Below are 22,515 nucleotides of genomic sequence, written 5' to 3' on the forward strand. Positions count from 1 at the left end.
AACCAAGGATCTGAGGAAGTGAGAGCAAGCATAGTTCAAGAAGGAGCTACACAGGAGAACACGTTTGCCAGCTGAAGATAAAACTGTTCTAATTACAGTGATCAAAAATGGGGCTAGAAAAATGGCAGAATAAAGATATTATTCAAAGTATTGGCCAGATGACATCCAAACATTCTTTGGAGGCACGCACAAGAAAAAAACGTCAAGAAGACAGACTGAAATATGATAAGGTGGTTGTAGAAGGCATTCCATTCTCAACAATATTTCTGAACCACTCCTAGCTTCACTTAAAAAAACCAAAAATCTTTGGCTCTCAGATTTCTAGTGCTCCATCTCAGCCCAGAGGGGAATTTTTCAAAAGTAAGTCTACAGAAAAATCAAGGAAGCTGTTTGAGCTATAAAAGCAGTGAAATATTATATACATTCATTTTTTTCCTTTTTGTTTTTTTGGGTGTTCCTGATAACTAGAGATCTGCTTTCTTTCAAGAATTCAATCCTGTTACGGATTTAAATCCACCAAGAGGATTAGAGAAGAGGACAAATATGACAATATTTGGTTTAGAAATAGAGTTATTAACTTTAATTCCTCACTTTTACATGCATGAGTTGGTGCCTACAGAGATTACTCCTCACAAGGGATTAGACATATTAGAATGTAACATTTGAAAGAGCCTTCTCACATTCTGTACAGCTCTGTCAGATTTCCTCCAGCTTTAAGAGGGACCCTGTACATCACATGTTTCTGAATGGTGATAGCTGGGTAGAAATGAGATACTGAAGAATAGATTCATATTCATATTTCTGCAAATCTGTGTTAGTATTTGATAAACTCTCAAGGAAATTACTAACATCACCACACCCCCTCCCCACAAAACTCCTAAGTTCAATATCTTTAAACTATTTTAAGTATTTTCAGTATTTTAATCATCCTGCAGGTGCTCTAAAAAATGAATTTTAGGAATTATACTGTCAGCAACCTAAAATATACCACTAGAAATTGTAACTTTGTTAAATGATAGAACCCAAAGTGTGATCTGTGGTCATTTCTAGAAGACAAAAAAAAGGTTAAGTGCTTTAATTTCTCAGAGTACTATTTCTGTACTGCACCCTGCATTCTTTCTGTGGTATCAAGTATTTTTCATATGAAGAGAATGTTGCATTTGACAGGAGAAAAGCTTTCCTGGAGAACACTGTGGAAGACAGAATTAGTACATCTCACAAGAACATCTCACAAGAAAACTTCCTATTTCTGTTTTCATTCTAAAATAAACATTTTCTGGCAATAAATCTTGAGAACTGCAGTCTTTGTGTCGGAATTTAGGTCTACTAAAATATGCTTAATGTGGTTCCCTTGGTTCTCCACCTTTAACTGAGTTTTGCCCCAAAGAGTTTGCAGCATCCAGAAAAGGCAAATAGTGAGTTAAGACATGGGTGTTATCCCAACTCTTCGGATGTGCAGCCAATGTTAAGTAAGACTTAAAATAAGATTAGCTTTGCCCTTTCCAGCAGGGAGCAGTACTCAGCTCCTCCCCCTTTGGAGCTTTATAATGATTCCACTCAGGACACTTCAGGCAACATACTGAAAAATCTGCTTGGAGTGGAATCAAGATCTCTTTGGTCAATTAACACTGATGTAAGAAAAGACTGGATAATTTGGCAATGCTTCTTTCAAGAATGTAAAAGATACCCTTGACAGAGAGTGACACCAGTAGGCACTGGTGGGCAGGTGACCTTCCCAACTACAACCAAAAGTGGTGTCTGGAAATAGCTGTTTGGCTGAAGCCTCTTGGGAATCACTTCAGGAACGAGCCTGCTCAAGCCCCATCCTGATAAAATATTGAGGGATTCCCTTCTAAACCCACACAGGCCCCTGGTACCCCTTAGCCACTATCAAAATACAGCTACAAAGAATTCACAGCAACTTGCAGAACAGGCCAGGATTTCATCTACTGAATAAGGTGAAAGAAACAAGCCCCTCTCAGACTGTTCTTCGTAATGAATAACCACACTTGTACCTGTTCCAGCTTCTTGCCTGACCAGTTCTTCTCTGTACCTTACAATTACACTCAGACAGAGCTCAGGTTTGTGCATATGTCACGAAGCAGGAATCCTTCACTCTCTCCATTCTCCTTAAAAACAATTCTCAGCACATAGGAATTGAATTAGTCGGAACTGGAGCGTGGCAATACAGAGACTTCTTGGTTTCCTAATTCCATCTCTGGTGGAATCACAGAATAGAATCATAGACTGGTCTGGGTTGGAAGGGACCTTAAAGCTTCCAACTCTAGTTCCAAACTCATCTAATTTCATGGGCAGGGACACTATCCCAGGTTGCTCCAAGCCTTGTACAACCTGGCCTTGAATACCTCCAGGGATGGGGCAGCCACAGCTTCCCTGGGTGACCTGTGCCAGTGAGAACAGGCAGAGTTGGCTTCCACTCACCCGTTAGTTTATTTTGCCTTTGGCTCTATGAGTGAAAGGTTCAGGCCAACCAACTTATGTTCTTAACTTGCAGCCAACAATAATGCAAAATTGAGGCCCTCTACCAAAGAATACACTCCCCCCTTAGCCTAGGTAGCCTTCAAACTTACTTGTGCAGCAAAGCAAGTGTCACCATGAGGAGGAGAAGGGCAATTCCACAGAATCACAGCATGGCCTGGGTTGGGAGAGCCAAGTTCTGTCCAATTGGTCAGAAGAACTTGACTGGGCATGAGGAAACCATCACAGTTCTCATCAGTACTGTGGGTCCTTCACAGTGATCATATAATAATGTGATTTTGCGTGTGCTTATGAAAATACAGAATCAAATAGGTCACATCAAACTGCTTAACACACTGTCACAGCCTGAAATGAGCTTTCCAAAAAAAGGCAACCATAGCTGAAGTGACATTGTGCTGTATTTTTTCGGCAACACACGTGGGATAGCCACACGTGCATGAAAACGCTCAGCTCTGTGATGGATCACTCTAAAAAGTCAACTCACTCTACTATTTTTGCTCTCTACTGGCTCCCATTCAGCAGCCAGGCTGTTTTACAGCATGTGGCCTGTTTATGGTTGCACTCTGTAACTTAGATAAAAATGTCTGTCAGCTCCCCCCAAAAGTCCTTGCTGGCATCTTGCAAAAACAAACTGCCATTGTTGTAGACCATAGCAACTTGATTTCCTCCAGCTTTAGCCAGTTTCATGAACCACAATTATACTTGCTGCTGCCATGAAGTCAAAAGCATTTTCAATCTACCTCTCAGATGACTGAATATAATAGGAGCAGCTTTGGAAGTAGTATCTGAAAATAAACTTTTTCTACATTTTCATCCATTATTCAAACTAAGAGATCTGTGTATGGCTATTCATATCAACCACAGCTTTGCCCTTCACAAATGCTGAAAATTCTTACTCCTAAAACACAGCTTGCCAGGTGTTTATAGACTCACATATATAACATATATATGTTTATATGTACACACATATATATAAACATATATCCTCCAGTGGGATATTTTTTCTTCACATATGACTGATTTCTTGGCTAATAGAAAACTGTTAATTAACAGTTTATATAAGATAGATAAGATCATTCTGATTAAATCCAGACATTCATAAAATTGATTTATTGAGACACTTTCTATAAGAATCTCAAAAGGGTAATACCGGCCAGCAGCCTGAAAAACCAAGAATAGTTCATCTTCAAAACTGCAGTTCACATCTGACTTTCAAGTTTTACCACTAACTAACAGCTATTATATTGCTGGATAGTTCTTTTTTTCCCCAAAACAGTAATAAATATTTCTATGGATAGCCACTGAAAAGGAAAAAAAAAAGGCACATCTGTGTGTGTTATATGCACAACTGTTAGGAAGCAGTGAAAAAACAGCTTAGTTAAGGTAAACTGAAAAGTCTTCAATAATAAACAGGTCAGTTTATTTAAACCCTCTTATAAGCACCTTTTTTTGAGTGATCAGGGTCAAAAGTATTTTGATCAGAATGGGCTGACCTCCCTCCTCATGTTTACCTTAAGGAAATGGAACCTGTGAAAGGGCAGAAATGAAGCTGGAAGGAGCAGGAAGAGCTTAGGATGAGGTAAAAGGCAAGAACAAAAGGAAGGGCTCTTGTCTGATGATAGAGCCAGTCAAAGATGAAGAAGATGATGACTCAGAGAGCAAAATAGAAGATATTTGAATTTAGAACACCTTTTCAACACAAGTAACCTGAAAAGCAGGATTTGGAGTAAATTTTTTACTGGTATTACCCAGATAGGCATCTGCAACCCACTGTGCTGTCCTTTAGCAAGTTGAATTTATTTGTTCTTAAGCACAGGTTTACAAATGCAAAGCACAGTGTTCCCACTTTTCAGAAGCAGAACAAGCTAAATTTTCAAAGCTAAAACGATTAGCTCATAAAGGAATCTCTCCTTAATCTAAAAGCAAATAACTCTGCTTGCATTTTTAAACATCTTGTTTTCCTTTGAAAGAGAAGGAAAGTTATGATTAGGACACAGACAATCCATTGAAGATTTACCAGGTATAGAAAAAGTGGTATATTAAGCCTTCTTTCAAGTTTAACTCTTAACAAACTGCATCTTTCCAGTCTCACTCTATTTACCCTTTCGGCCCATGCTAAAAGCTTAAGAGCCACAGAAAACCTGGCATCCTTCAGCATCTCTCTGTTGAATTTACATGCAAAGTTGTAGCAGCTGAAAAGATTAAAATACCAATTCAAATAATTACAGAGGCACAGTAAATTTATTTTTAACTGCCCATAATAATCTTCATGCCTGTAACTACGAGAGTGCTGGTTTGCTTTTTACTCATGAAATATCCTGAAGGAAAAGAAACCTGTTTGCTAGTATAAGTGTAGAAGTTACAAGTCTGAGATATAATTAGACAAGATAACAGCTCTCCCAAACTGAGGACTGAAAGATAAATTTAAACAATTAACTGAAGTAATGCAATCATGTCAGTTGAACTTTGTGAGCTACAAACTCCCTGGTACTCCCATGCACATTACAGAACTGTTCAGGATCTCAAAGGATGCAATTTTAAGGTAATGACAGGTTTACAAAGGAATTTAATTTAGGATAAGAGAAGACCCATTTCCTCTTTCAGTATACTTCCATATGCCACAAATAAAAAGATTTATCAAAGAATTTTTCCTCTGAAAGGTAATAAAGAGCTCCTTTAACATCTAACATGGCAGACCCGCTTCTCCTGATAGATTACACACTTTAGGGATTTTTTTTTTTTCCATCCAGAGAAATATCCTTTTTCTTTTACCACAAAAGTTACATTTTTTGATAAGAAATCTTCTATGTGTAATTTGGAAGCAGAACTTTTTTAGTAAAATGGAGAAAACACAATGACATCTTAACTGTAGAGCTTGGGTGACTCCAAAACAGATTCAACAAAAAATGTGCATCTACCAAGACTTACTAAGAAATCTAAGAAGTTATTATATGAAAGGAATCATATTTAGGAATAAGGATGTAAAATGAACTTTCTGGACATCCTGAAGGAGTCATGTTTGAAGAACTACGCTGAGCTTTTTCCTGCAGATGAGCCACTGTGGTCCCATTCAGTGATTCAGGCAGGACTGGAGCACACAAAGAGTGTAAAGAAACAGTCAGATCTCTTCAGAGAAACTTTATGCAATGGATTCAGGTCCCTACATGCTACTAAGAACCTGGCTCTGTGGTGTCCAGAAGTAGCAGAACGTGCTGCAAAGGAGATGGAAGTAGAGACAAATCTAAACTGCAAACTTCTCTGCTTCCCCGTGTATGACCTGCTGGGAAGGCAGCAGATGAGGAATGTTAGAGGCAGGAGAGAAGCAGGGGAGCTTTAACTTCAGGCAGCACAAGAGCACCTGGAATATCAAGAGATCAAAACAATAAACAGAGCCATAGCCAGGAGCTGCACTCCAGAAGTTGATGCAGCAAACTCTGTCACAGAAGGCAAGTCCTTCCTGTGCTGCTCACTTTTCCATATCCCTCAATACTGTATGATATGGATCACTGGTGAAATCTCACATTAAGAGGTGGTATTATGCTTTTAAAAACCAAGTAAACCAAGTTTTATCCTCTAGTCAGAAGTTTAAGGTATAGTCATAAAATGTCAGCCTGTATCAAAAGGTTCAAGAAGTTCCACTTTGCTCAAAACACAGTAAAGACTCTCATGGTATTTTATTTTCCTTTCATTCAAGATCATAAATTATAAGTCTACCCTCTGAGAGACTCAAACTTTATCCTCTTCTACTACAGCTAAAATGACGGATTAATCCTAGGAGTGGTTGCATAGCTGTGCTTTCCAGGAAACAAGAGTCACCTGGGACAAAAACTCCTTACTAGGTTTTCTCAGGGCTGCTTTTCCACTTAGGGAAAGGTAAATTTCCCTGCCCATCCCACCACATTCAGCAGTGCCCATTACCAGATCTAGACCATGGAAATACAGTTCTGCCACTCAGTGCACTGTCAAGAGAAACACTGTCAAGTCTCAAACTACAGGAATACTGAAGATGTAAAACTTGAGGATATAAAGCATCACATTGAGTAACTCAGAGCATATATACCACTCCTTGTTCCTCCACCCAGCTTGTTCACATTGTACTATCATCTACATTTTTTCATCATTTTAGGATGTATTTATATGTAGATGATGTTCTGCAGGACACAACTGAGAGAATATGAAACATTTTCACTCCTCTTTTTGTTTGTTATACTTGTTAAAAAGAGTGTGCTTTTTATTACATAATGATTTGAAAACCTATTTCATGTGCTCAGTATAAAAAAGCTGACGTGACTCTGTACAGGAAAGACATTTGATTTCCAGGTGCAATTATCAGAAACTTATGAAGAGCTAATTATTAGGTGACAGAAAATGCCAGCTCAGTCACTGAACACACTTGTATTACTTGAAAAGATGGATAACTCTGCTTAACAACTGCTTATCTTCAATATAAGATTATTTACCGCTAAGAGCAATCTATTTTTGAAAGTTTCTGCTCTTAAATTCCAGGAATAAAAAAAAAAAAAAATCTCTACTATGAAGCACAACACCATTTATATTAAAATCTCCCCAGCATTTCAGTAATTTGCATCATTAATTTTCTCAGCTACACACATTTTCATAGCAGCTTGCTAGCCTTGTCTCTGTGCTTAGAATAAGCTCCCAATCCAATTTAACAAGAACAGAGAACCAATGAAATACTTCAGTTTCCTGAACCGATTTCAGTGGAAGCAAAAGCTCTAAAATCTGATACAATGACCAGAGTCTGAATTCAGATTTCTGTCACAGCTTTTAAAACCGGCACTTGCAAACCAGTAATATTTATTATTTTAGGAAATAGAATATAACCACAGTTAACTTACTTTGAATCCAGTTCATGGAAGCCCATTTGTGACCTTGCTTACTTCTAATTCAAATATAACCTAGAAGGTCATAAAGTTACATTTAGATACCGTGTGAAAGCAGTGCTGGCATAAATCCATTATACCCCCACACCTGTTCTCATGAGTCATATTCAATAAACAGAATTATTTGGTAAAGGATACAAGGATTGTTGTCATCAATGCTGCAATTGTCCAGAATCAAGGAAATGCCATCCAAGTCATACACCTAAATAAAAACAAAAGTTCAATTTAATAGCTGACTCAAAAATACTAACAATGTTTTGTTAATCTGACAGTGTTTCATGCAAGAAATAGTAAAAACATAACAGGAATGTTTGTTTTATCAAAAACATTAAACATGCTAACATGAATTGCAGAGTAAACCTGATGTTTTCAACATGAGTATTACAAAGCAGTAACAGAAGTAGGCACTAATATCATATTCTCCCTTCATTTAGCAAGTGTTTGACTGAGGCTTTTTCTATTTCTCACACTGAACCAGATAAGCTATGCTCATTTACAGCTCCTGCTTGCTTCTAGAAGGAAGAACCATCAAAAACTGTGGAGCAAAATATAGGAAAAAGAAGTTGAAAAATACACACACACACAAGTTGGGGTGAGACCACATCTGTACCTTCAGCAGTAATGTGTTACATGAACGTGCCCAGCACAAATTCCTTATATCAAGTAAGAGGACGATTTTCCTTTGAGAAAGTGCTCCTTATGTTACTAGCAAATAATCAAAGATGAGATCTGGTGTCTTTAGCTCCTTGTGCATACACATGGGAGTTCACAAATTGCACTATGGTGTAGATGAGATAACAACACATAATCCTGACAGACTCGTACACATACACTTTACCAAGTCTTGGGACAAGTTGATCTTAACATGGAGCACTATTATCTTATAGAAAGCATGTTCCATAAGAAACTGATGTAGACTCCTAAGGGACACTGTAACATCACACATGCATATTTATAGCTTCACACATCCCTTCCAACATCAACCATTCTGTGACAGCCAAGCTACACTTTTCCAAATCTTAAGTTCTTTAATTTCTTCAGGTTTCATTTCAAACCAAGAATTGAATTGCCAGTTAAAGGAATTTAATGTAATGCCAATTTAGGCTGTGGCTTGATGATGGTGCTCTCTCTTCCATCTTTTTTGTCCCAAACAAGATGCGTTTTTATGTACCAAGGAAAACAATAAACCCAAAATTCACACTGCAGGACCATCAGCTTTCTGAAACACAAGTTTTGCGATAAGAGAGGCAAACGGAGTAGATTTAGATGTGAAATCCCAAACAGCCTATAGATCAATAAAACTGAATTCAGAGACTAAGATGAGCACATGCCTCTTACAAGTTCCTTTTCAGATAATGTTATTGCAGAGTCTCAAGCTACATGAGAAAGCAGCAATGACAGACACACAGGCAGGCAATGCTTACACGTATAAGAAGCAAGGAGCACTGCTAGGTCTTAAAACCTACCTGGCACATCTGTGCTAACATGCTTAATTTCACCTGCATGAAGTACAGTTAATAATACAAGTTTAAAAATATCCATTCTTTCCACAAAATGTTTGTGTTTTCTCCAAAGGCCATGCACTATGTATAGTATCACACTTCAAAGCTTGAAAAAAAAGTGACCTTTAAGTAACACAGCACTTGCACATGCTTGGGAAATGCTGTTCCTTTGATGTTCAGGCTGTAGCCAAACTCTGATGTGCCTACAATGCTACCTCTTATTTCCCACCAGTGAAATGCTGAACAGTAGAAATTAATCGGGATCAAGCGCTGTCAAAAGAAACAAGCCATGCAATAATATGCTCCAGTTTGATTCAAACGAGATGTCTGGTTAACAGAGCAAGCATTTTGGGAAAGTACAGCTTTAATCAGCTTCACAAAGTTACTCTGAGAATATGATAAGTTTCCTTCAAAGTTATGGAGGAACAGCAGCAGCAAACCACAGCCTTAGTGATACCTTCATGAAAAAACAAGTGGCTAACTACCACTGCCTTGCACCTCGTCCCTTGGAGTTTCTTTAACATCTTACCATTCAACTGTCCATACAATTTGCATGAGTTAGGCACAGCTTTTGTCACCACAATGCCACCTGTGACTTACTACACAGGGAAATGGAGCAAGAATAAAAACCTTACAATGCACCTACCCAAGACAAATCTATATACTCCAAGTGACTCACGAGGAAGAGGTCAAATCCTGAGCAATCACTACTAGAAAAGTTCCATGCCAGCTGCTCCTGAACCTCCAGTGGTCCCCTGAAAAAGGCACTCAGAGGAAGAACCACTGTCCCACCCACGGTCACACTTGCATTGCTGAGAGTCTCAAATCCTGTCGCTCTCATCTCCTTGGAAACTCCCAAACCAGCACATTTTGCGAACACTGAGAAATCGTCCTACCTCTCAACCTCTTACACAGATTCGTTGGAACTTCACTGCCCAACAGAAAAAGTTTTGGGAACTTTTCCAACTAATTTTTGATCTCAGAGTTTTTGCTTTGAAGAGAACTGTCTGTGAAATTCCCCGTGTAGAGCAAGGGAGTGGAGCTTTTGCAGGCATCTTCTGCAGGGCTTGGGGAAGGAGCCAACATTGCACAAACCCCAAATCTTACTTTAAATATGGTGTGCAAGTACCTTGTGAAGAGAACATTTGTGGCTGGTGTGAAACTGGCTGTAACCTGTCCAGATTTTGGAAGAAATTATAGACAGAGACTAAAGAATAGGACAGCTGTGGTGTCTGGTGAACAGAACCGCTCACGCTGGCCTGTGTTACAGAAGATCATTAAATCTACTCTCCATTTACATCACTGACAACACAGTTTGCCAATAACAGGGAACTGCACCGGACTGTAGCAAAGCCACAAAGTTGTTTTACTATCAAGAACAGTGTAGTTTGGAATTCTGAACTACACTGAAACAGAAAATGAAGCTGCAAGGTTACTTAAGACAAGTCTAGAATTTAAACAATCCAGCTCCATGCTAATGATCTCTAGTGCTTCAGTCAAGTCAGTAATGAGTATCTTGCCCTAATGTTATGATGCCAGTTTCTGAAATAGTATTCTAAAATAGCAGAAACATAGAATATCCAGCATTCCAAGGTAAGTATTCACCCCTGCCAGTTTAAAAGCCTACTTCCACAACACAGCTTTGATATTGATACCATTTGTTTACTGCACTTGCCTCTGAGACATAATGAAGATGTGTATCATGCCAGTAAGAGAAATTTAAATGTATTACACTGAAGAGAAAATGCCTGCCCCAGTGACAGTGACTGCTAGTTTCTTTCCCTTTCTCTGTATCTGGAATTTAATAATCCATCTTAATTATTTAAACCAGGCTGTAAAAAGAAGCTCACGTAAGCAAAGGTGCTATACAAATATAAAACAAAGTTTATGGGAAGAACTAGCCCAAGGCTGTATTTGCCTACTGCTTCCATGGCCAAGGAATGATAGTGTCTTTGATTCAGATGATCTGGGGCATGTCAGCCTCGAGGAAAAAGCTATGCTTTCTCTCTTGATAGCCAATGAAAAAACTACGGACAAAAATTGACACCTTTATGTTATCTTACAGAAGTCACATTTACTGACCAATACATAAACAACATCAACAGCACAGTGAAGGATAAGTGCCTAAACAGAACTGCTCCTGACAACCTCCCAGGACTTTCTCATGAAGTACACAGAAATAATTACCATTAACACAGTCATTCACAGGAGAGCCCAGGAAAAGTATAATTTAATTGAGACTACTTATTGAATCTTTCCCTCCAGCAGCAAAGGAGGCAAGCTCAGGGGTAAGAATGCAAATTCTCCGAGCATGACAGTGCTTGTTGCTAAATCTGCCTGCATCTAGTAAAATGCAATTACAATCTCCAGGTCCAGCAACTGAACAGACAAAAATGGAAAAAATAAAAAATAGTCCAGCAAAAATAATCTCTTCAAAGAATCATTAACATTTGGGGCATTAGAAACATCATCTAATCAACTTACAGTACTATTATGCAGAAAAGAACGTTCACGCCTTTATGAAACAACTCAATATAAACTACTCTTCCATGAAAATGCAGCCAATTTTCAGCCTTCAATCAATGCAGAATGAGAAAGGTGCTTCTTTCAGTCACAGAAAAACTTCTGTTTCTTAGAAGCTGTGTTTTGCCAAACTATAGGTGAGCAAAAAGAATTATGTTCTCTCAAACAGAAGGGGCCTAGTAACAGTCCAAGTAATGCTGACACTCACTCTTCTTTTCACACATTATTTATAATCACACTGAAAAACAGAAAGACAAGTTTCTAGGTAAAAAAGCAGTTGGGGGTGGGAAACATATTCCAGAAATGAGTCAAAAAACCAGGAACAAGCAGGAACCACTTATAAGGAAAACCTCTAGAGACAACATTTATTACAGATCACCAGTTTCCTACCAGACAAAATGTCTTCAATCATGTTTAGCTCCTCAGTATGAAATTTTAACTCCCATTATGGAACTTAAGAGGTTTCTGGGAGCAATCAAATAGGAAAACTTCACACTTTTATGAACTTCCCCTCTCTGGAGCACTTCTTTGGGTTCCTCAACTGCCCTATTTGCTGATTCTCACGTGGCTAAAAGTAGGAGCATAACAGTAAATCTGACGCCCATACTTCTCTGACAAATTAGACTGGCTAATGTAATTAAAACCTGGAGGAGGTGAAGTCAGAGAGAAAGGGAAGATTAACACAGCTGGCCTGGCATCACCACAGGAATCCTAACAAATGTCTTAAGGTAGCAGAACCCACTTGATGGCTGTATTTTATGACTTCTCTCAGTGCCCTAGATTACTAAAATGGTTAAACTGCCACGTACCTCTCAAGAGCTGAATCATCAAGATATTAACATCCAGCACAAATGCATCAACAGCATCCTAATCTGCAGCTGTGGGAGTGGAGCCAATAGATCCAGGGAAGCAATTCCACTCCCTGACACTCATGAGACAACCTGCTTGAGCTGCCCTCCTGACTCCGGCTCAAAGTAGCTTAAATAGAGAAAATATGGATATGAAAGTGTAACTGAGAAGGTTCTGCATGGATACAAGGAAAAAATTTTTACTATGAGGATATGGAGCAGCCACTGTGGACTGTCCATCTTGGAGGACTTCAAGACTTTTCTAGAAAATCCCTGAGTAACCTATTCTAAATTCAGCTTTAGGCAGGAGATCTGTTTCTGAACGGCTGGGTGAGTCTCAGACATTTTCATCTCACTCAAGCCAAAATGAAAAGGCTAAGACCACGGAAAGAAGCACAAGTCAATTATTTTCCTCACATTTAATTGAAGATCAGATTCTTTCTACTCTAATATGACATTTTCTTGGTTATAAAGTTGGAAACACATTTGTCAGACATTTACTAAAGGATGTAAAATTTGGAAGCAGTTCTAGAAAAAATATGATTCTTAAACATTAGTGGGATAACCCTGCACATTCACTGACTTCACATGACAGAAAAATCTTAAAATAATTTGTACTTTGGATGCCAGACCATTCATATGAATTTCTTCTTATAAACTCATACAACTTTGAATTAGTGCCTTAGAGCTAATAAAAAGGATTCCCCAACTGTACAAGAGGAAACAAGTTCTTGTTTTCTAGAGTAAAAAGTAATAATTTTGTACCATTCAATATACTGAAGAAATAACTGAACCAGCTGTGAAGAAAATAAAAAAGGAATACAAGTGAGGCCTAAGCCCCACAATTGCTGAAATTTTTTTTTAAAAGAGCATAAGCAACACAGTTAACCTACAGCAAAAGCTTGTTGGTGAACACAGCAACCTTTAATTAGGAAAATAGTATGTTCTATTATCCACATCCAGGAAGACAAGAAGCAATGAGTCTAAAGAACAGACCATTCACATTAAACATCTGTTAAATATTTTTAACAGTAATGCTCACTAAAGCATTGCAATACACTGACACTCATGGAGCAGACTCCAATATTGCAATATTCCAATATTGCTCCACCTGGTCCTGCTCTGGACAGGTGAATGGTTCCAATCTCCTCAATCCCCTCTGTCTCTATGTCTGTATGATTTCCTTAAACAGAAAATCACACTAGAATAATGAATTATGCCAGTTTTGTGACTGTTACTTTGCTCTATTTCTCAGGCCAGCTTTGTTACTTACTTCATTTCTCCCCAACAGCTGGCACACCTGCCCTGCTGCTTCCTTCTCACATTTCAACTGCTACCTGACATACAGTCCAGCTGAAATCCTTGAAATCTGCTGGCTGCAAGGAGGAAAAACAATCCAAAATCATACCCTGTTTTGAAGAGTGCACCACCCTCACAGGGGCCACATATGTCATCACTCTCACATATCACAACTATATTCTGAGATAGCTTCCACTCCCAACATCCAGGATTACAACTCTTACTTGGAAATTTCTGAATTCAGCAAGCAAAAATAAATGCAAATCAGATCTTCCGTACTCTAATGATGACTTTTCTTGAGTCCAGCATTATTTAACATTCTTAGTTTCACTTTGAAACAAGGATTTTTCAAAAAAATTTAAAAATCAAAGTCAGACATATAATTCCATCTGCAGCAAATGCTCAAACGATGAAAATAATGTGTGTGAAAAAATGTAGGATGATTCCACAAGATGCAATTTATACCAGTGATTTCTATGTTTCATGGTTAAATTCTGCAGCTGAGTTCAGCACACTGAATCACATCACTTCAGAGTGCACTGACAGACTTGAGACTAAAAGCAAAGTGGTGGCAGTTTCCCGTAATTCCTCAGTTTCCAATTGTAATTGTGAAGTGACTTTAGTGTTGCTAATTTTTTTTAAGGAGCTGTAAAGAACAAGTTATTGAGTATATCACCCCAAACTTCACAGCCAAGGCAGGGGGGTGAGAAAAGAAGAAAAGGAGAAAGTTGGTAGGTTAGAAGATTGGAAATCGCACAGGGACGTTTATTAAAGGCATTCACAATTCTCTGCTTCCACATTCCCTTGGAATGCAGAGCTTCCAAGATTTTACTGACGGGTCAAAGAACAAACCATTAATTTTCTAGTACATGTGTTAAGGATGTACACTCTGTTACAAATGAAGTACAAAACTATCCTTGATGATAATTAAATTTCTCACTAGGTTAAAGCACAGTAAAACAAAGTATTTCTGGAAAGGACTGTAAAATGCCTTTTTAGAATGTAAATGGGAGACTGCAGGACCCAGCTGGCTACTACAGTGAGCAGACAGTTTAATGGTGTTTGCTGCTTGTGTTTTAAATCAGACCAGTCAAGGAAGCCCTCAGAAGCCTGAGCCAGCCACACAACCCCACCACTGAATACTGCAGTAAATAATACGTCACACTGAGCAATGCCAGCCTCACACTCTATTTTATATGAAATGTGATGTTTTCCGAGAAACATGTAAATAATAGAAGTATGATCCTTTTGAAAGGAAAAAAAACCCAAACAAAAACAAACAAACAAAAAACCAAAAAACACCCACCACCCCAAATATCACAATTACAAAAACTGTTTTCTGTCAGGACTAACAGGCGTTGTCTAACTTTACTGGAGAGCCTACTGGGGATGGTTTCAAAGGAGGCCAATGCAAGTGCAAATCAATTCTTGAGCTGGAAGAAGCTGTAGATATACACTGTTCTGCTGAGACTGATTCATGTCTTTTTCCCAGCATTTTATAATACTTTCAAATCACAAAGTATTCTTAATCCCAAACAGAACTGATGGCATGTCCTCTCAAATACAAAATCCCCCTATTTTCAAGAAAACACACTTCTGAATAGGTTAGGAACCAGAGAATGCCACCAGGTTAATACAGGAGCAGGGCACATTGCAGCTTCAAAACCACGTGTGGTGATTCAAGAGGTCACCAAATGAAGTAGCAATGATCTGCCAAAGGTTTACCCACACAGAACGTTCTGAGGTGCAGATCTCCATTGTCCAAGATGATGGGACCCAAGGTCCAATCCCTCCCAGTGTGATCAAAATAAATACAATTGCCATTACAGGAGATGTAGAACGTAGGGTGGAAGGAAGCACAAAATTATCCAACCTCATCAGAAGGCTGCAATAAACTTGGTTTGAAACAGCTCATTTCAGCAGAGCTCCTGAGTGCACGAGCAGACGCAGAACTGGGATTTGGCACTGCCTTGCGGGTGCTGCTCCTTGCTGCATTTTTCAGATGGTCCCTGGGGCTGCTGGCTCCTGACAGCCTCCACTCCTCTGGGCAATGCTCTGAGTACACAGTGCAGGCCATGGGCTCTTCCCAAGGAAAGGAAAGGAAAGGCAGTTCTCTGATTTGGTTTCAGTGGGGGAGATTGAGGGGAGGAAGAGGAGAATGCTGGGATGTGCACGTGAGCCATGCCAAACTCTGCAACTTGCCCTCAAGGCTAGGAATGGTCCCTCAGTCACTTGCTGCACCCAGCAGGGACTGGCCCAGCCCTCATGTGCCATTGACACTGTTTGCTGACAATCCAGACTTACAGAAAGCTGAGCAACTATTCTCTGCATTTACCTGAAATTCTAAGAATACACATTTCCTTTTAATGACTCACCAAGCATAGCCTTTGCACAGGATCAGATTCTCTTATTAAGATAAATTTAGCCACCTTGTTGAGATTAAGATCAACTTTACATTTAGAAAACAAGACTCCTGATGTTGTGATTTATATGTCTATAAAAGCTGTATATATGGTATGCATGATATACAATAACTCAGGAATGCATGCTCTAGCACTAAATTTCATGCTGAAAGCTTGCTCATGCCTCAGGCTACTGAGCGAGATGATACATGAAGCTGTACACAAGGAGATTGCATAGTAGTTTCTTAATTTACCTCTAAATTACAACTACCAGAGGGTTTTCTGAGTATTTGTGTCTCTAAATGTCTTGTAGTCTGGTAATAACAACTGCAGGTACCACAAAAGTAAGATTCCCCATTTCTAGCTGAACTCCTATATCGGTGACAAACAAAATTCCAGGTTTTCAAATTTGCAAAGGTGTTGCTCAAATTGTTTTAAAAGCTCCATAATAAATTTATCCTTTCATAGGGTTAATTTACCTGAAAATATTACTGCACAAAACAAGGCATGTGTTTATATATATACACACACACACACACATGCACTAAGCCAGCTGTTTATACAGTTTTGAATGTTCTGTTTCGCTTTATTTATATTGTTATTTCTTTTAACAGATCATTAATTTAATGACAATCTATAAAGTCAAGAGTGCAGATTTTATGTGAAAAACAGAGAGTTCTTGTTTCAAGACCGTTTCTTTACTCTACATTAAGTATATATACACCATGTTATTAAAAATTATTTAAAGGAATCCTACCCAAGCACAGCCAACTCTTCCTAGCAAGTCCATTAACAAGAAAAAAGAATCTCCTATGAAGAGAGCTTAAGGGTACATTTCCATAGATGAAATTAGTACAATAATTAATGCAATCATAAAAACTAGAAATGTTTTTTAAAAAATTTGAATCCTACAAGTCACTATTTTTTAAAAGAAAATTTCTATTGGAGTTTAATAATAAACACTTCCATTTGAAGCTGATTTTCAAAGGAGCAGGTCAACACTTTTATAGAAATGCCTGCAGGAACAGGTTGACAGTAATGGTGGGTCAGAAGGTGAGAGGAGAAAAAGCCTTGAATCAGAACCTCAATCAGCTGCCACCAGGTTGATCTATTGTAGAGGAGCTAAGCTTTTTTTTTTTTTTTTTTTTTTCCTCACCAGCTACAAGTCCTAAAAGCACTTCAAAAAAAGTGCATTGAATGGTGAGGTGCTTGTGAATCTGTGTAATTCAAGAGCTGGAAGTAAGAGGTGACACTCCCAACCACCAAATACTACATTTGGATTGTAAGTTCCAGAAGAACTGCCAGTAGTTAGAGTCCTCTCAAACCATCTCTGCTTTTTATGACTGGAGCTGTGGGGAACAGGCAGAGCTGAGAAAACTAAACAGACCTGGCTGGAAAATACTGAGGGAGTGACATTCAAGCAGCAGGGAACAAAAGTTAGATGCAGGTTAAAGGGAACCTACCGATTTATGATGAACTACACTGAATTGCTAGCATTTCTGTTTGCAGGCAAAACACTGCTTTCTTTCTTCTTCTAATTTTTAGCTACAATACTGAAAAATTGCATGAAATAATGCCCTTCAATATTTCCAAAACCAAATTCACAATCATACATTTGCTGGACTCAAGGATGAAGAGATTTTTAGAGAAGTTGGAAACTCTCCTATAGAAAATTTCAAGCCCTGAACAGCTCCATGGGTAGCACCCTTCACTTTCTAAAAAGACAGGAAAAAATTGATTTGAAGGTAACTATTATAATTTCCCTTTATTAAAATTCAACGTATGTTGCCAGTTTCAATATGAATCCACTGAGCTCCATAACTGTGCTTTAGAACAGTAATTGCAAAATCTAAATCCTTCTTATTTTGTCATAGGTAAGATTAATGTCAAACCAAAGCTGACTGTTATGCTAAAACATGCAGAAAAAGAGAGGAGAGACACTTATATTCAATACTTATTCCAGTTTATGAAGAACACAAAAAATTCTATCTTTACAAAATGAAGCTAATCCTCATCATAAAATCATGGAATGGTTTGGGTTGGAAGGGACTTGAAAGCTCATCTCAATCCACTCCCTGCCATGGGAAAGGACATCTTCTACTAGACCACATTGCTCCAAGTCCTGTCCAACCTGGCCAGATTCAATATTTCACTTCAAGTATCAGCCAGATTGTAATAATGTAAAAATATTAAAAGCAAACTGAAATATTGCACATATAACTGCAGAAATTATTAGACTGAAATGAAGCAGGCTGGCTATTTCCACTTTAGAGGCAGTAAGCTATCTAAATTTTTTGTTAAAAGGAACAAAATTATATTTTTTAAGTTAGACAAGCAGTATGCATAATGAAACTGAAATCAGAATACGGCACCAGCCTTGGTTCGTATCATGACCTAAATCACATCCTGGGGTACACATACCATTCAAGACTTGTGCATCCTTGTACTTTTCAAAATACTGCTGGCTTGCAAAGGAAGAGTTTTCAACTTTTGTAAATTCATACTATGTGTGTACATACAATTTTTTTCATATTTTCCAGTATCAGTGTAGTTTTCCTTCCTTCCTTTTCACATCAGTAAGACTGTGCCAGAATTCATTTTTAAAAAAAGTTCATTAAGAGATGGCAGAAGACATCATCTTGGCGGTAATGAAAAAATGATCCACCAAGGTACATAGAAAATATTTATGGCATTTTTTAAAAAATTCAACAGTGCAACTTTTCTCCCAGGAATACAAATATATATATAAAATTATACAGCAAGTAAAACCCCAAATATCTAACTTCTATTAATTATCAATTTCCTCATTCTTCAGTTAAGGGAAATACCCCATTTCATAAGTGAGAACAAGATGACAAGAACACGATTTTGACAGAAAGGCAAGTACAAATAAAATCAGACAGAGCTTTCTCTTGTCCCTCCTCAGAGGACATTTGTGATAACAAGCCAGAATGACTCTGCAATAATTATTATACTGAACTTTAATCCTGCTTTATCTTACCAAGAATAACTTTGGTCAAAACCATTCGTTATCTGTGTATCACAACTGCCAAGCGTTCCTACACCTACTTCACCCATCTGAAACCGGTACACCGCTGACCTTGGTTTGGTGCCAGGGGCCCACCAAGGCGCTCTATCACTCCCTTTCCCAATGGGACACAGGAAAGAAGGAGAAAAACTGCAGGGTGAGATAAGGCAATTTTATTACACTGAAAGAAAAACCAGCAAGATTTTGCACGCACATAAGCTGAAGGGAAAAAAGAAGTCAACCTCCACTTCTTATTAGCAGCGATGTTCAGACACTTCCTGGGAAGCAGGGGTTCAGCACACGTAAGGATTCCTGCAGGAGGCAAACACTGAGGAATCACAAACATCCCCCCTTCCTCCTCTCTCCCTTAGCTCTGAGCTGATGTCATATGGTATGGAATATCCCTTTGCCTCATCTGGGTCAGCTGGCCTGGTTGTGTCCCCTCCCAGGACCTTGCCCACTGGGGAAGGAATGTCAGAGGGACAGTGCTGCTCAGCAGTAGCCAAAACACTGCTGGGTTATCAACACCCTTCCAGCTACCAATGCAAGGCACAGCACTGGAAGGGCTGAGAACTTACCTCAGTCAGGCTCAATACACACACAGACACTGTTTTTCACTCAATCCTCAATCAGTGGTGAATTCCAGACTGTGAGGACGTATCTGAAATTTAGGGAGTCAGCCTTGTAGACAGCGATTGTCAGGGCATACCATGTATTATCACTTTCTTTTTCCAAGCAGAGTCCATGGGAGCCTCTGTCAGTCCTGGAAGGTGGATAAACAGATGTGCCAACCTGTTGTCTGCTCCCTTACTCTCCCTAAGGCTAAGCTCATTGGAACCTGACTGTACAGTGACTACCAGCAAGTGCTTCCTCTTGCCCCACTGAGTGACACCCTCATGAGCAAGGGAATTTGCTCACCCTTACGAGAAAAATCACACTGGTGGCACAGGTTTCTTTTTCGTTAGAGAAGAGCTAAGTGTCAGCATATGTGATGGAAGCAATCAGTCTTGTGGTGTTACCCACTGGAAACGCTTCAGGGCAAGATGGAAGGAATCTTGCTAGCAGTCTTTAATTAACTAAATCTTAATACATACAATCAAGCCATCATCTTGGCTTTTGCAAATCTAGCTCATTCTGCGTTTCACAAACAGCAGAGGATTAATTCAATATCTTCTTGCTGCTCTAACTTTCAGCACAAAGATCACTTGATGTACTTTGATCTTGCTCCCACTGCTACAATATCTAAATATAGGCCACGCTCCATTCAAGGAACTTAAACCCAATTGTTTTTCCAGCATCTTTATGAGATCTTTGGTCAACGTCCCTTTGAAATCCTTCCAGCAAACCACTTCTGCCATAACAATCTGAACACATCTGATTGCCTGCAATTATGAGGCAAACTTGGAGACTCACAGTTTAAAAAATTTAAATACTCATGAATGAGGCAATTCTTTGTCACTTCTTGATCAAAATACTGAGCTTTTTTGGTTAAAGAATAGAAAGCTTTCAAATAGCACAGTTAATGTGAACTAGCACACTAAAGATATCAATAGACTGTAAAAGGAATATTAAGTCTGTTCTCTCTCATAATGCAGTCAGAATATCCTGAATATTTATGAAGTCCTTAAACAATGCAAGAATTGAAGATATTCTAAAATCTCCTTAAAGACTGCAAGTTCTTCACTCCTCACCTGTTTTACCACTGCTTACATAAAAAGCTAAGTAGGTTTCTTCCAATCATTGGCTGAGGATAGCAGGTTGATTAAATTAGTTGATAGAAGCATGCAGAAGTGATCACCACTCATATTTATATTACTACAACCCTCTTATAGCATTGAGGCTCTTTGAAGAGCCCACATTTCAAGCATAAAAGATAATAGAATGGAGTTCTGCAAGTAAGAACTAAATGGGCAGAACCTTTGCTTACATGGACTTGTGCAATCTCAGCCCCCACCTCTTTAAAACTGAGACCAGTCCTTTGGTTCCTTCGGGCACAGGCATGACCAAACTCGGCTCAAGCATTGCCATGCTGAAGAACAAGAAGCAGAATCCTGCAGGGCTACAATTTAGAACAAACAGCATCACCCAATGGCAGAAATTCAAATCTGCAGATGACTGTCACTACACTTTCTGGTTCATGTGAAAGACATGAAGGGAAACAGGAGAAATAGAAAAAAAAACCCTTAAAAAAATCAAATGCTTGGTCCCTGTCTGAAGACTAGGTGCTCTGATATGGCCTCACCTCTTTCAAGAGGAGTTTTAGAAAACAATTAATTAACCCTAGAGCTGTGCCAGAGGAGGTTTAGCTTGGATATTAGGAAAATATTTTTCCCCCAGAGGGTGGATGGACACTGCAAAGGCTCCCTAGGACAGCAGTCACAGCCCCAAGGCTGCCAGAGCTTCAGAAGCATTTGGACAACACTCTCAGGCATAGGGTGGGATTGCTGGGATGTCCTGTGAAGGGCCAGGAGCTGGACCAGATGATACCTTTGGGCCCCTTCTGCCTCAGGAGATTCTATTCTATGACTCTAATTTTCAGGGCTGGTAAGAGAATTCAGACTGGTTCAGAGGCACACAGGCAGAGGGAACTGAAGGCTGACAGCGGCTTTTTGACAAGGCAAAGCTGGGCTGGAGTCTGCATGGCACCACACCTCCACTGAACCTGACTATGGCTGTCACAGGGGAGGGAGTCAAAAAATGAACCCCACTGTGGTGAAACTGAAACTGAAGCACATCGTGAGCTTCTGTCGAGCTCAGTGCTTCTCTGATTTTGGTGGGAAAGTGAGTATCAGGATTCATGGCATGTGCTTAACATGCAGCTTGCTGATCACTGGGAAGGGCTCTTCCTCCACCCCCTCACACACAAAGTGTCTTTGGTGCTCTCCTCACCCTGAATGCAGCACAGTGTGCCACTAAAACCAAGTTACTGCAGTAAGTTCACCACAAAATGTAGTCTTTCACATGTCATGCTCCATTATTTCCTCCATGAAACTATTTTATTCTAAAATGTGAACTGAGATACATTATAAGCAGTGATGGCCAAATCTCAACACTTAAAAAAAAAATTTTTTTTTTCTCAGCTCATTCCTATAACCTTAAGGATTGTCATAAAAACATAAGCTGAGAAACTTTGGTATCTCACAGTAACCAAAACTCAATCACTTCTCAGGAAACAGACTAAAAGATAAATGACTCGTGTGACTCTCAGGGTAATTAAAATAGCAAGCACTACCTCTTTTAAGTGGAAAGAGAAGAAAGTTGTATATCCAAAAAGGATCACATTCAACACTCACAGCATTGCAACATCAGCCCATTGTGAAGTCTGGTGTAGCTTTAAAAAAAACCCAAACCCAATAAATAAAACACCTTGAAGAGATTGTATTCAGGATGGCAGTTCAGAGAAGATGAGGAAATTCAATTCGTGTTCAGGTTAGAACAGTGAAAAACAACGTAGAAAACTGAAGACACTTCTTTTTGTAGTACTGGAAAATATGTCACTTGTATCTGATA

General features: G+C 39.0%; 1 protein-coding gene across 2 annotated transcripts in view; it reads right to left on the reverse strand.

Annotated features, from left to right (window-relative positions):
* Window positions 1-22,515, reverse strand: part of ATXN10 (ataxin 10) — an 86,849-nt gene that overhangs the window by 9,063 nt on the left and 55,271 nt on the right. For both annotated transcript variants that reach the window (XM_040063335.1, XM_040063334.1), the window contains exon 10: window positions 7,542-7,605. In XM_040063335.1, coding sequence (XP_039919269.1) covers window positions 7,542-7,605 — 64 coding nt within the window. The remainder of the gene's footprint in view (window positions 1-7,541; window positions 7,606-22,515) is intronic.

This window comes from Hirundo rustica, chromosome 4, assembly GCF_015227805.2.
Source record: "Hirundo rustica isolate bHirRus1 chromosome 4, bHirRus1.pri.v3, whole genome shotgun sequence".
NCBI lineage: Eukaryota > Metazoa > Chordata > Aves > Passeriformes > Hirundinidae > Hirundo > Hirundo rustica.